Source organism: Trachinotus anak, unplaced genomic scaffold, assembly GCF_046630095.1.
Source record: "Trachinotus anak isolate AG129_WGS33_773 ecotype Australia unplaced genomic scaffold, CSIRO_AGI_Tana_v1 ptg000019l, whole genome shotgun sequence".
NCBI classification, from domain to species: Eukaryota; Metazoa; Chordata; class Actinopteri; order Carangiformes; family Carangidae; genus Trachinotus; species Trachinotus anak.
This window is the reverse complement of record NW_027273870.1, coordinates 25957461-25971967: the sequence shown is the minus strand read 5'-3', so window position 1 is coordinate 25971967 and position 14507 is coordinate 25957461. Positions and strand designations below refer to the sequence as shown.

Sequence of the window (14507 nt, the reverse complement as noted above, 5' to 3'; positions counted from 1 at the left end):
TTCAGCCTCGCGCGAGGCTGGACAGCCCGACCCCCAGGCGGCCCTGCGCCCAGCCATCGGGCTCGTTCAGCCTCGCGCGAGGCTGGACAGCCCGACCCCCAGGCGGCCCTGCGCCCAGCCATCGGGCTCGTTCAGCCTCGCGCGAGGCTGGACAGCCCGACCCCCAGGCGGCCCTGCGCCCAGCCATCGGGCTCGTTCAGCCTCGCGCGAGGCTGGACAGCCCGACCCCCAGGCGGCCCTGCGCCCAGCCATCGGGCTCGTTCAGCCTCGCGCGAGGCTGGACAGCCCGACCCCCAGGCGGCCCTGCGCCCAGCCATCGGGCTCGTTCAGCCTCGCGCGAGGCTGGACAGCCCGACCCCCAGGCGGCCCTGCGCCCAGCCATCGGGCTCGTTCAGCCTCGCGCGAGGCTGGACAGCCCGACCCCCAGGCGGCCCTGCGCCCAGCCATCGGGCTCGTTCAGCCTCGCGCGAGGCTGGACAGCCCGACCCCCAGGCGGCCCTGCGCCCAGCCATCGGGCTCGTTCAGCCTCGCGCGAGGCTGGACAGCCCGACCCCCAGGCGGCCCTGCGCCCAGCCATCGGGCTCGTTCAGCCTCGCGCGAGGCTGGACAGCCCGACCCCCAGGCGGCCCTGCGCCCAGCCATCGGGCTCGTTCAGCCTCGCGCGAGGCTGGACAGCCCGACCCCCAGGCGGCCCTGCGCCCAGCCATCGGGCTCGTTCAGCCTCGCGCGAGGCTGGACAGCCCGACCCCCAGGCGGCCCTGCGCCCAGCCATCGGGCTCGTTCAGCCTCGCGCGAGGCTGGACAGCCCGACCCCCAGGCGGCCCTGCGCCCAGCCATCGGGCTCGTTCAGCCTCGCGCGAGGCTGGACAGCCCGACCCCCAGGCGGCCCTGCGCCCAGCCATCGGGCTCGTTCAGCCTCGCGCGAGGCTGGACAGCCCGACCCCCAGGCGGCCCTGCGCCCAGCCATCGGGCTCGTTCAGCCTCGCGCGAGGCTGGACAGCCCGACCCCCAGGCGGCCCTGCGCCCAGCCATCGGGCTCGTTCAGCCTCGCGCGAGGCTGGACAGCCCGACCCCCAGGCGGCCCTGCGCCCAGCCATCGGGCTCGTTCAGCCTCGCGCGAGGCTGGACAGCCCGACCCCCAGGCGGCCCTGCGCCCAGCCATCGGGCTCGTTCAGCCTCGCGCGAGGCTGGACAGCCCGACCCCCAGGCGGCCCTGCGCCCAGCCATCGGGCTCGTTCAGCCTCGCGCGAGGCTGGACAGCCCGACCCCCAGGCGGCCCTGCGCCCAGCCATCGGGCTCGTTCAGCCTCGCGCGAGGCTGGACAGCCCGACCCCCAGGCGGCCCTGCGCCCAGCCATCGGGCTCGTTCAGCCTCGCGCGAGGCTGGACAGCCCGACCCCCAGGCGGCCCTGCGCCCAGCCATCGGGCTCGTTCAGCCTCGCGCGAGGCTGGACAGCCCGACCCCCAGGCGGCCCTGCGCCCAGCCATCGGGCTCGTTCAGCCTCGCGCGAGGCTGGACAGCCCGACCCCCAGGCGGCCCTGCGCCCAGCCATCGGGCTCGTTCAGCCTCGCGCGAGGCTGGACAGCCCGACCCCCAGGCGGCCCTGCGCCCAGCCATCGGGCTCGTTCAGCCTCGCGCGAGGCTGGACAGCCCGACCCCCAGGCGGCCCTGCGCCCAGCCATCGGGCTCGTTCAGCCTCGCGCGAGGCTGGACAGCCCGACCCCCAGGCGGCCCTGCGCCCAGCCATCGGGCTCGTTCAGCCTCGCGCGAGGCTGGACAGCCCGACCCCCAGGCGGCCCTGCGCCCAGCCATCGGGCTCGTTCAGCCTCGCGCGAGGCTGGACAGCCCGACCCCCAGGCGGCCCTGCGCCCAGCCATCGGGCTCGTTCAGCCTCGCGCGAGGCTGGACAGCCCGACCCCCAGGCGGCCCTGCGCCCAGCCATCGGGCTCGTTCAGCCTCGCGCGAGGCTGGACAGCCCGACCCCCAGGCGGCCCTGCGCCCAGCCATCGGGCTCGTTCAGCCTCGCGCGAGGCTGGACAGCCCGACCCCCAGGCGGCCCTGCGCCCAGCCATCGGGCTCGTTCAGCCTCGCGCGAGGCTGGACAGCCCGACCCCCAGGCGGCCCTGCGCCCAGCCATCGGGCTCGTTCAGCCTCGCGCGAGGCTGGACAGCCCGACCCCCAGGCGGCCCTGCGCCCAGCCATCGGGCTCGTTCAGCCTCGCGCGAGGCTGGACAGCCCGACCCCCAGGCGGCCCTGCGCCCAGCCATCGGGCTCGTTCAGCCTCGCGCGAGGCTGGACAGCCCGACCCCCAGGCGGCCCTGCGCCCAGCCATCGGGCTCGTTCAGCCTCGCGCGAGGCTGGACAGCCCGACCCCCAGGCGGCCCTGCGCCCAGCCATCGGGCTCGTTCAGCCTCGCGCGAGGCTGGACAGCCCGACCCCCAGGCGGCCCTGCGCCCAGCCATCGGGCTCGTTCAGCCTCGCGCGAGGCTGGACAGCCCGACCCCCAGGCGGCCCTGCGCCCAGCCATCGGGCTCGTTCAGCCTCGCGCGAGGCTGGACAGCCCGACCCCCAGGCGGCCCTGCGCCCAGCCATCGGGCTCGTTCAGCCTCGCGCGAGGCTGGACAGCCCGACCCCCAGGCGGCCCTGCGCCCAGCCATCGGGCTCGTTCAGCCTCGCGCGAGGCTGGACAGCCCGACCCCCAGGCGGCCCTGCGCCCAGCCATCGGGCTCGTTCAGCCTCGCGCGAGGCTGGACAGCCCGACCCCCAGGCGGCCCTGCGCCCAGCCATCGGGCTCGTTCAGCCTCGCGCGAGGCTGGACAGCCCGACCCCCAGGCGGCCCTGCGCCCAGCCATCGGGCTCGTTCAGCCTCGCGCGAGGCTGGACAGCCCGACCCCCAGGCGGCCCTGCGCCCAGCCATCGGGCTCGTTCAGCCTCGCGCGAGGCTGGACAGCCCGACCCCCAGGCGGCCCTGCGCCCAGCCATCGGGCTCGTTCAGCCTCGCGCGAGACTTACTCCCCCGACTTACTCCCCCGACTTACTCCCCCGACTTACTCCCCCGACTTACTCCCCCGACTTACTCCCCCGACTTACTCCCCCGACTTACTCCCCCGACTTACTCCCCCGACTTACTCCCCCGACTTACTCCCCCGACTTACTCCCCCGACTTACTCCCCCGACTTACTCCCCCGACTTACTCCCCCGACTTACTCCCCCGACTTACTCCCCCGACTTACTCCCCCGACTTACTCCCCCGACTTACTCCCCCGACTTACTCCCCCGACTTACTCCCCCGACTTACTCCCCCGACTTACTCCCCCGACTTACTCCCCCGACTTACTCCCCCGACTTACTCCCCCGACTTACTCCCCCGACCCTATATAGGCTCAAATTAGGGTCCAAATGATTTTGAATTTGGGAAGTAATGTTTACAAATAATTCCAAAAGTTGTAGTTGTAAATCAAACTTCGTAAACCTGTAAAATAAATCTGCAGGAGAAATGGAAGTTTGTGTATGTGAAAAAAAAAATTTATCCTTTGACAAAGACATTTGTATTTGCTACAAAGACAGACTCTCTGAATAAAACTACATAAATGGTCAGTGGTGAGGGTTTAACACATAAAAGAAATGCTTTTGTAAATGTCTGTGTACAGATAAAAAGCTGAAAACTGTAAAACTCAGCAAGTCACACACACAGCAGAGTTTCACAGTTTCCTGCTCTATATCAGCACAGTTGTTGACAAAACCATTTATTTATGTAGTGTTTTTGTTTAATCTCAACACTGATCATTTGTTCATAGTTTTGAGTCACAAAGTCTTTTCTTTGTAACAAATACAAATGTCTTTGTCAAAAGGAAAAAATCATTTTCCCATGCACAGACTTGACTTTCTCGTACAGATTCATTTCACAGGTTTACAAAGGTTGATTTACAACTACAAACATTGGAATTATTTGTGAACATCACTTCACAAGTTCAAAATCATTTGGACCCTAATTTGAGCCTATATCGGTATGGGGTGGAGTCATAAATATGACTTACCATTTTTGCTGGTCGTGGAGGACGACAAGGTGTGGTATTGGCCCCAGTTGGATTCCAGCATCCCTATGAAAACATGCAATGGTACTGTATTAAATATAATAACTTTCCATTGCAGGGTGAAGTTGTAGATAAAGTGGTATTTTACACCTTGTAGAGTCTTGGTCAGTAAAGTGATCAAACAGAGTTGTTACTGAGTAGTTCATCATTAATTCATCATTACATCATCAAATAAGTTCCTTGACAACCAATCAGACACAGCAAGTTTCCAAACAAGTATATTAATTGTCATCACTAATTTATAAAAAAAACCAACATGGATGTGATTACAAATATGAATACTTGTGTTGAAACTTGCCGTCTCTATTCGTTGTGAAGTAATTCATTGTGATATAATGACGAAGTACTGAGGAGCTACTCTGTAACAACTCTGTTTGATGCACCACTTTGCTCACCAAAGCTATGCAAGCTGTAAAAAAAAAAAAAAAGTTCCCTTTAGTTTACAACATAGTTCTGTTCTAATGTGTTGTAAATTACCTTCTAAGAACATAATTCTAGTTTTGTCTAATTTGATACCAAGTACAGCTTGTTATGTCTTATTAGTGTACAGTGAAAAGTGCAAATAAGATTTGCATTTGTAAAAAGAAACTGAACTGAAAAATAAAAGCTGAGCAACTGATATCAGTGGCGAGGTAACGCAAAGACACTGTGGAAGACGGTGCTTTTGCCAAATCTGTGAACAGATACAGAGCAGAAAACTGGAGAACTTGATGCTCAAAATTCCTACACAGTGTACAACCCTGAGGTTACAAGAACAATTTTGATTCCATCCTTACACTTTAAAAATGATTGGACAAAGACGGTCCAATCACAAAGCAGATTCCACTCAGAGGGCAGGTGGTTCTGTTGCCTTCATCTGCTGCAGATCCTGAACGGTGTAGTAGATTTTAAAGCCAGCGCTGTCGTCCATCTTGAAAATCTACCACATCTTTCAGGATGTGCGACAGAGATGAAGATACCAGAACCACCTGGACTCTGCTTTGTGATTGGACTGTCTTTGTACAATTATTTTAAGGTGCAAGAATGGCGTCAAAATTGTGCTTGTAAATTCAGTGTCACACACTGTGTAGGAACTTTGAACACCAAGTTTTACACAGTTGTCTGCTTTGTATCTATACACAGACATTGACAAAAGCAGTTCTTCCACGGTGTCTTTGTGTTACCTCACCACTAATTTCATTTGGTCAGATTTTAAAATCACACGGTCTTTTTACAAATACAAATCTCCTCTACACAAGCACAATGTCTTCACATGTACATACTTGAGTTTCTCATACAGATTTTGCAGGTTTACAAAGATTGATTTAAAATTACATTTGGAATTATTTGTGAACATCACTTTATAAGCTCAAAATCCTAGTTTAGGTATAGGTATGTGATGGAGTCATGCCCATGACTTACCATTTCTTGCTGGGTGTGCGGCACCATACAGGATGTGGTCCTGGCCTGAGGTGGGTCCTGGCATCTCTATGAAAACATGCAGTTATACTAAAATACATTTTCCATTACAGGGCAAATCAAGACATTTTAGGCAGCTTTTCACAAAACAATATTCAGAAAAATTTTACTTGAAATAATTCATTTCACTTACCATTATAAACTCAGTCAAGTGCAAGTTATGAAGTTAGCTCCCATCAGTTTCAAAGGAGGTTACCGCACACAGCTCCACCTGCAGATACTGTTCACAGGAATCCTGGAAAGATTTAAAACCTTACATTACTTGGTTGTGGTTTAAGTGGCATTTACTGGTGCCAAAAAAAAAAGAGAATTTTTTTTTGTTTGTTTTTATTGTTTTTTTAAACCTGACTGATTGGACAATGACAATCCAATCACAAAGTTCAGTCAGAGGGCAGATCATTCAGTTGCCTTCAGCTCCATGGCAGATCCTGGAAGGCGTAGTAGATTTTCAAGCCCATGCTGCCCTCCATCTTGAAAATCTACTGCACCTTTCAGGGTATAGGCAGAGATGAAGGTAAAGGAACCACCTGCTCTCTGATTGGACTCTGCTTTGTGGGATTGTTGCTGTCCAATCAGATTCAGTTAAAAAAAAAAAAAAAAAGTCAGAATGTGTACTTGTAATTTTTGAGCATAGGGGTGGGCGATCTGGCCAAAGGTCATATGTCAATCTTTCGAGCTTTATCACGATCTACATTGTTTCCACAGATTTTATTGTGAAAGTCCCAACCGGAAGTAACGACGTCTTCTTTCGCCGCTTTGACACTAGCTCCAGATGTTAGCTAGCTAGCAGCTCTTCCTCAACAATGTTGTCTGACATGTACAAACTGTGCCACAACCAACCACATTTCTCACTGAGCTCATATGGAGGATTCTTTTAAACAGCACAGTTATTTATGAGGTGTTATAAGCGCTTTGATTTGAAAGTGAAGTCGCTGCTAATAGCTGCTAACCAGCTGCTAACCAGCTGCTAACCAGCTGCCCCGCCTCCTGTGTGCCGCCTTTACCGCAGGTGTCTCATTGGCTGGTGACGTCAGCTCTTGTTCTGCTCAGGTGAAGAATATAATAATATATAATAATATATAATATAATATATGTCTGTGAGCCAAATGCTCCAGGCTGCAGAACAAGGGCCGCTATCGCCAGCTGCGGTTAGCAGCAGGCTAGCTGCGGTTAGCATGCTAGCTGTTTAACAGGTGGCAGTGGGCAGGTTAGCAGCGTTAACCTTGGACATTAACCAGGGCTCTCTAAATATAGCAGCTTTAATGAAGGCATCTGTACATTCATATTAAAAGTTGATCATATGCCAAAGTCAGATCACCCACCGCTGGTTTCACAGTTGTCTGCTCTGTATCTGCACAAAGATTTTAACAAAAGCACAACTTCTGTCACACTGTCTCTGCATCAGCTCACCACTGGTGTCTCCAACAATAACATCACTTCAGAGATTCAGCGGCTACAAAAACTCTGTTCAACATATTCAGCGTCTCATTTGCGCCGAGTTTCCCTCTTTGCAAACAAAACAACAAGCATCAATATTTCAGTTCATTTCTCTCATGATGCAAAGGACTCGTCCTCCAACTAAACAGGCTCTGATGAATAAAGTGACCTCTCTTACCTTCGGTGCTGCAGAGGCGCAGATCCGCTGGAGGCTGTTGACAGAGCAAAGCCTCAGTTTCTGCCTCATGTTTGTTTGTTGTTGCTTTTTAAAGAAGAAGACGCGCGTTTTCTGGCCAATCAGCGCAGGAGGGCAGCGGATAAACAGCGGCTCTCTGCGGCTCTGCGGCTTCCTCTTCCTGCTCCACCTGCTCCACACTGTCACGAGTCTAACCAGTTTGTTTCCGGTTTGTCTCCTGGACACACGGGAAATATTAAAGCAGAAACATGAAGGCCAGAAACAACAGGAAGTGCCGGTGAAGGAAATGTTTAAAGTTCATAAACTGCAGCGGTGAGTGAAGGTAGAAGCCCAACAACAGCTGTGCACAAAGTTTAACTTACTGGTAAATAATAATCACAACATTCAGAAACACACTGTCCATTTTGAATAAATAAAAGGCTTAAATGTCTCCAGTGATTCCTGGGCCCCAGGAACAGTGAAGTCTGTGTCTGAAAACACGTCACTCTGACCTAAAGCTGGAAACCAGAGAATCCTCCAGAGACAACACAACAACACTGACTGTGAAATGTTCGCAGCTGTGTCTTCCATCAAAATACTGATTAAAATCTGTCAGTGATCAATGAAAATGTTTAATGCAGGAAATGCATCAGTCTTTAATCGAATCACTCACATTGAGAGCAAATGAACAAACACAGCAGAAAAACAGACTCTGGAACAATAGACTAAAGAAGTCAAAGGTTTGTTCTCATCATCTGCAGCTGAAATTAAAAGAGTTGCCTTGCTAACCCTATAATCTACAGTAGCTGTGTTGTGTCAAATTTGGCTTTAAATTGGGCACAAAATTTGAAATTTGAATCTGATTTCGGGCCGAGAAATGATATAAACATTTTATGGCCTCACAGGATCAGAGCCCCGTTCACTGTTAAAGAGCAAACCGGGTCGACATCTAACATTAATGTTCCCTCTTTGGTTTCTAACTTCAGTGAAGAGCTGCATGTTCACAAATATTGACCAAACTGTTCTGAGGCTCAGGAATAAGAACAGTGAGTTCTGTCAGAGGGTCGGTTCTCCTTTAAATGCACAATCCTGATTATGATTGTAGCGTCCAATCCATGATTATAGTGGTCTGTCCTCAAAGCAGAAAAATAACAGACTCAATTATAAACATTAAGGTCATTACAAAAGCCTGTAGAAGACTTCAAGAGAATTATCATATAAACTTGAAACTGAAAAAAAAATCCATGATAGAATTGAGATTTCTGACACATGTATGTGTTCGAGGATAAAACACTGGACTGAATGAATGTGAGCAAAGCAGGACAAGCAGGTTCCAGTTGAAGGTGTTTAATCTTTTGCTTTCAGTCAGTCGGGTGTGAGTGGTTACAGGTCTACAAATGAAAGGAAGCGAACATACAGGTCAGATTCTATCACTTTATCTTGAATAAATCAACAAACAATTCTAAATCAAAATCAGTACAAACATTATCGCTTTAAATATATAATGGTGGGAGAATAAACCAAGGAGATTAAATGTACCACTGAACAACAAAATACACATGACTTGAGGAAATATAATGAAATAAACGACTCACTCAGGAACAAAGGTGAGAGCAGCTCAGCTGAGGGACAAACAGAGAATGAGCTCAGGACACAGAACAAAGAAAACTCAAGACACCTGTGTGAGCTGCCCAGCTCTCCACCTGTGCTCCTCCGCCCAGCAGTCATGTGACCCCACTTCCCACAGGACGCTTTATTTAAGTATCATTTAAAAAGAAAATGCAGTACTCCAATTTGCATTTTCATTTTCACATACTCATGTGTGTACTCACCTACGAACATATTAAAATGATGATTTTCAAAGACTGAACCTGCTCTGCAGCGACAGTATTTAAACATAATGAACAAACAGCCCTCAGGCCACTGCATTTACATTTACATGTCACTGCGCTCTTTAGGGGTCAAAATGAAAATGCACTCAGTCCTCTCATTGAGGCAGGTCGTCAGTGAGGACGTCACTTCCTCGTCAGTTGTAATGTTTCTGTCACTGGGGCAGTGGTTGTAGCTTGTTCCCTGTAAGGAAATGACCAGAGATGAGATTTAAAGGTTTTTAAATGTATTACAATAAGTGATAAGATGCTGAGAGACAGTCTCACCTCATCAGTGAGGACGTCACTTCCTCGTCTCTCGTCACTTTGTCTGGGGCAGTGGCAGCAGCTTGTTTTACCGTCTGTGTCTTATATCAATACAACTCAATGGAAATTATCAGACACATGATTTAAAGAATTTATCTGTGGGCGTGAATCTCCATCAGCTGAGTCTGCTCCCTCTGCAGCTCCACCTTGATCCCTCACCTAAATGCACTCTTCTTCTCAGTCAGCAAGATCTTGAATTCATTTCAGATATAAAGCCTGTAAAATGATATGAGGTTGATGAGTGTTTGATCACTTCCGGTGGTGATGGCACACACAGTAAACTCAGAATAACAAACCTAAATAAATGCAGATGAAAGACCTTGTAAATGTTTATTGTCTCAATTTTGCAGCACCGAGAGTCACTCAGCAACAGTTTTTTGACTGATAAATCAAAGTTTAGCAGGATGTGCACACAATGAACGCACTCGTGAACGCGCAGCGCCAGATCAAGAACGTTTTTCACTCGTTCTCATTGCCCAAAGGCATGATGGGAGTGACACTACTGCACAGTCTCTATGGGCCGCATAACGCGGAAGTAACCCGGAAGCCAGAAACTTTTTCGGCGTATGCGCCAGGCGAGCAACTTGTATTGAACTGAATGGGCGCCATTTTTAGATCCGGCATCCAGGTCTTATAATACATCCATGATTCTCGTGTTGCTGTTCAGCTCCAAAGCCAGCCTTTTAAATAATTCAACAAAATCTCATATTAAATCAGGATGTCAGTAGAGGACTGGAGCTGCATAGCGATGATATTTAAGGTCTGTTTAGCCTCTAAATAACAGCATTGCATCCAACTGCCCTCCGACCACTGTCTGTAATGCTGAGTGTTGATTCATGGTTACACCTAAGCACCAACCTCGTTGCTGCTGTTTTAAAATAGGAAACTGCTGACCTGATACTCATTTTTGCTTTATTGAGGAAGAAATTTAAGACTGACAATAAACCATCACAAGTTAAGAATCCCAGTTGATTAAGTATTTATTATTTTGTTCTTATGACAAAGCAAAATAAAGTAACCTTAAATCACATTACAGTAATTGTAAAATTATTATCAAAATTATATTCAAAAAGCTTTAGTGCATTGGCCGGTCAGTTACCCAGGCACATAGTGGAATATTGCAAAGGCTATTTATTTTGTTTGTTGGTCTTTCTATATTTTTTGTCATTCTTTCTGAGTTTGGATCCCTTTAATTAATTTCCTTTACTTCTTCAGAATATTCTCTCTTGTTGATCATTTGTTTATTTTTATTATTTTTGGTTAACTAGTATTTTGTTGATTTGGGTAAAACTATGGGCACTTGAGGTTACTTAGGTAGGTAGACAGGTTTAGGATCAGCAAGCACCCGGATTTTTTTTAACCAGGGCTTGAGAAACATGATCTGTTTACTTACTTGGCTAAAAAAAATCAAAAGAAAAACACATTGGCTTTGTTTGGAAAATTGATTATTTTGCCTGCTTAAGCCACATCCCCATGGAACATCAGTGGCCTTTTGATTTTTATGTTTGATTTAAAATTTGTTTGATGACACATAGCTACTACAAATATGTTTCCTTGTTTAATTTTTGTTTTCTGCCTTTCTCTATGTCCTGTGCACCCTGCCAGATGTCAGTAAGGTAAAGAAGAAGCAGCAGGCCCCCAGCTCAGCCACTGTAATGGAGCTGGTTCCAGCAAGAGCAAAGCCACTGTCAGAGACAAGAGGATCAAGTCTGCAGTGGGTCAGTCTGCTTGTAGTCCTGTGTGTACACCCAAAAGTAGAATTCATAAACAGTGCTCACCTTTGCAGGGGTTTGTATCCATCCATGTATATATCCTTTACAGAGACAGCTCTATTTTTATGTACATTACGTTTACAATGACATTTTGCATCATCTGTATTTATGGTAATATACTGCCTATTTGCCCATTTATTCATTCATATCTATTTGTTCCTTACCTTCTCATATTGTTTCTATAACATGTGGTGGGTAGTCTATACAAATAATGTTGATTATTATTATTACTATTATCATCATCATTATTATTATTATTATTATTATTATTTAAGATAATGGATACCTGAGTTTCCTTTGGGATTAATAAAGTATTGATCTATCTATCAAACAAGTAGTGCTTGTCTCAGTTTTATTGTAGGATGGTGCAGTGATTAGCACTGGTGGCTTACAGCAAGAGGGTTCTGGGTTCAAACTTGTTGGCCGGCCCTTTGTGTGTGGAGTTTGTATGTTCCTTCCATGCCTGTGTGGGTTCCCTCTGGGAACTCTGGATTCATCCCATAGTCCAGAGACATGTAGGTGACTCTAAATTGCCCACAGGTGTGAATGTGAGTGTGAATGACCTTGTGAACACAATATCTGGAGAACTCCTAAAGGGAATCCCTTCAAAAAAAATCCCTGGCACAAATGTCCACTTTGACTCAAGGACGCACTGATTAGACTTTGGTGGTCAAAGGTCAATGTCAGGGTGACCTCACATTACACTTTTTAGCCTTACTCAAGACTTCCCAGAGCAATTATGACAAAGTTTACACAAATGGTTAATATTTTATATGACTCTGGATAAATATGAATGTAATCTAAAACTAGTCTGAGTCACAGAGGCATACAACCACAAGGTGGTAATTCTAGTCTCCATATGTAGACTGGTGACCTGTCCAGGGTGTACCACACCTTTTGCTTTTTCACTTTTTCTTTTCAAAACTGATGTTGTAAGCAGGAATAGCTTATTTCCATTTCTGTTTAACTGAGCTTCACACAACATTATCAGGATTATATCTTAAATCGGACAACGTTGGCATTTTCAGCATTTGCATATCATCACTGTGTACAGTGTACAGTGAAAACAACAACAAAACAAGTGACGTGACAGGTGAGTGACAACAGTGGCTGTTCACCCAAAAAAACCTTCATCCCTTTATTAATATAAGCTTTTACTATTACATTCATATTTGCTCATTCGGCAGAAGCTTTTTTCCAAAGCAATTACAAGTGAGAGACATCACTAAAGGTTCAGTGCAGTAGGAGACATTGGTGCAAGTACGAAGTACAACAGGTTTTTATTGAGAAGAGGAATGAAAGAAATGGGAAAACAAGGGTAGATTCTAACATAGATATACTGATATATTTTCACTGAGGTGTGTTACTTATTCATCTTCACCAGCAGTACGTTTTAATATAGCTGCCATATCAATATAAATGAGTAAACTTTATATTTTCCATATGATAGATGATGACATTAAAGTTCTCCTTTGCAGTTTTTGACCTTTAGTAGTGCAACGATGAATGAGTGGCTTACTCCATTCGTAACATGTCTTGTTGAACACATACACAAACCATAAGCACAGGAGAGACTCAGTAAAACAATTTTGTTGACTGCAGACAGAACAGTTCTCTGGTGCATGCCGTACCAATGCACTATTGAAAGAGGAGAAGAAGAAGTCTGCAAGCTAGTCATCAGTCCTACAGATGCTTCATATTATATTGTATAGCATTTACTGTTGGGCACACTGAAGAGATTTGTTTTTTTTTTTTTAACTCTGTTCCTGTTTCACTGGCATATATCCATCACCAGAGGGGGCCAGTGATCTGGACGTTGACATCAGAGCAATCCTCTCTTGTACATTAGGTTGCAGAGCTGGACTCAAATCCGTGTCAGAGAACTTAAAGGGCAGCTGAGAGACAGAAGGCAAGGAGCATGGTATAGTACTGGAAAAAGGAGGAGGAAACTGGAAGCTTGTGGATTCAGTGGACTTATCAAAGTCCTCCAGGCTCTCCTCATGACTCATCTGCTCCTCGCCTCCACTGCAAACCCCTGAATCCATGCTCGGAAGCTCAGGGCTGCCAGGAAGCAGCTTCGGGACTTGCTCATAACCAGAACAAACCTGAATGGACCCTTTGCTGAAAACACTTCCACTGCCTCCAAACAGCATCCGAAAATCTACTTTTCCATTTCCTCCCTCTCTCTCCTGCTCTTTGCCCTCTGACCCCTCATCATGGCTGTCAGTCGCACTGATGCTATCTGCTTCCAGACTCTCTTGACTGACCTCTTCGCCACTGCACACACCTGAGTCAAGACTCGGGAGCCTGAATTGCTCGTCCTGGTGCCTCTCAACCTTCTCATAGTCTGAAATTACCTGCACTGGCTCACTGTTGTTGCCTTTGGAAAGCAACTGCAGAATCTCCAGTTCTTTCTTTCTTTCTTCCTCCCTCTCCTCTTCTGCAGTTTTACCCTCACCTTTACTACCAACAGACCCACTAGGTGTATCAGCGGCACAGGGCTCCAGATTCCCGGTGGTTGGCGAGGAAACCAGAGGCCGGGAGTAACTGGGGTTGGAGAAACTTGAACTGCTCGACTCATAGCTATTTTCACTTCTCATCTTCTCCAGCAGACTTGCCTCTTTCTTGCACAGTGTGACAGCATCCACAGTGTAGGTTACCTCTACGGAGACAATTTCCTCCTGTTTCAATGGGAAGTGAAAGGATTCGCTGGTGAAGTGAGGGCTCAACCAGTTCTGGAGAAGAAAAGGTCAAAGGTGGGGGAGTGAGAGCAAGAAGAATGATTAAAAGTACAGAAAAAAATTAAATTGCACTGTACTATAAAGCCCTATTTAAAGTGGATGAACACAACACTGTAAACAGACCTGTCACCTGCCCAGCACTTTGCTGGTACACCAGAAACACTGAGGCTGCACAATGCTTGGGGATACAAGAGTGAGCTGCAGCCCCGAGATAAGTTTTAAAAACACATAATTACAAACAGACACATGGCAGCCAGCAGCTCACTCTTTCTCCTCTGTGCCTATGTTTGTGTGAGTGCTCTGTAACTACATGTGATGACTTTGCTCCCTGCAGTCGTTTGTCCTGTCAGTCCAAATAGTTCAGCTCATTGTTTCTGATTTTTACATTTAGAGCCAAATTTTGGTTCAGTCTTATTGCTATTTTTTCAGGGGGCAGGTGTTTTCAAGAAAAAAAAGATACTTTTCTAAGAAGCTGGTTGACACCAAAGCAGAGCAAAAAAAAGTGAATATTGGACTTGACACCAACAAAAATAATACACCAATGTTGTGTGTATAGCTTGTTCTTATGCTCCAAATTGGCCAAAAATATTAACTACTGCAGCTTTAGTATGTTGTAAGGTTGTTCTAACACATTT

General features: G+C 48.1%; 1 protein-coding gene across 7 annotated transcripts in view; it reads right to left on the bottom strand.

Moving 5' to 3' along the window:
- The window catches only part of LOC139636253 (interleukin-2 receptor subunit beta-like), a 42831-nt gene that overhangs the window by 19602 nt on the left and 8722 nt on the right, over positions 1-14507 (bottom strand). For 2 of the 7 annotated variants that reach the window (XM_071504136.1, XM_071504137.1), the window contains one exon: positions 12214-13866. The exons of the other annotated variants lie outside the window; for them this stretch is intronic. In XM_071504136.1, coding sequence (XP_071360237.1) covers positions 12886-13866 — 981 coding nt within the window. In that variant the 3' untranslated portion in view covers positions 12214-12885. Of the gene's footprint in view, positions 1-12213; positions 13867-14507 lie in introns of those variants that run through there. 7 annotated transcript variants of the gene reach the window in all.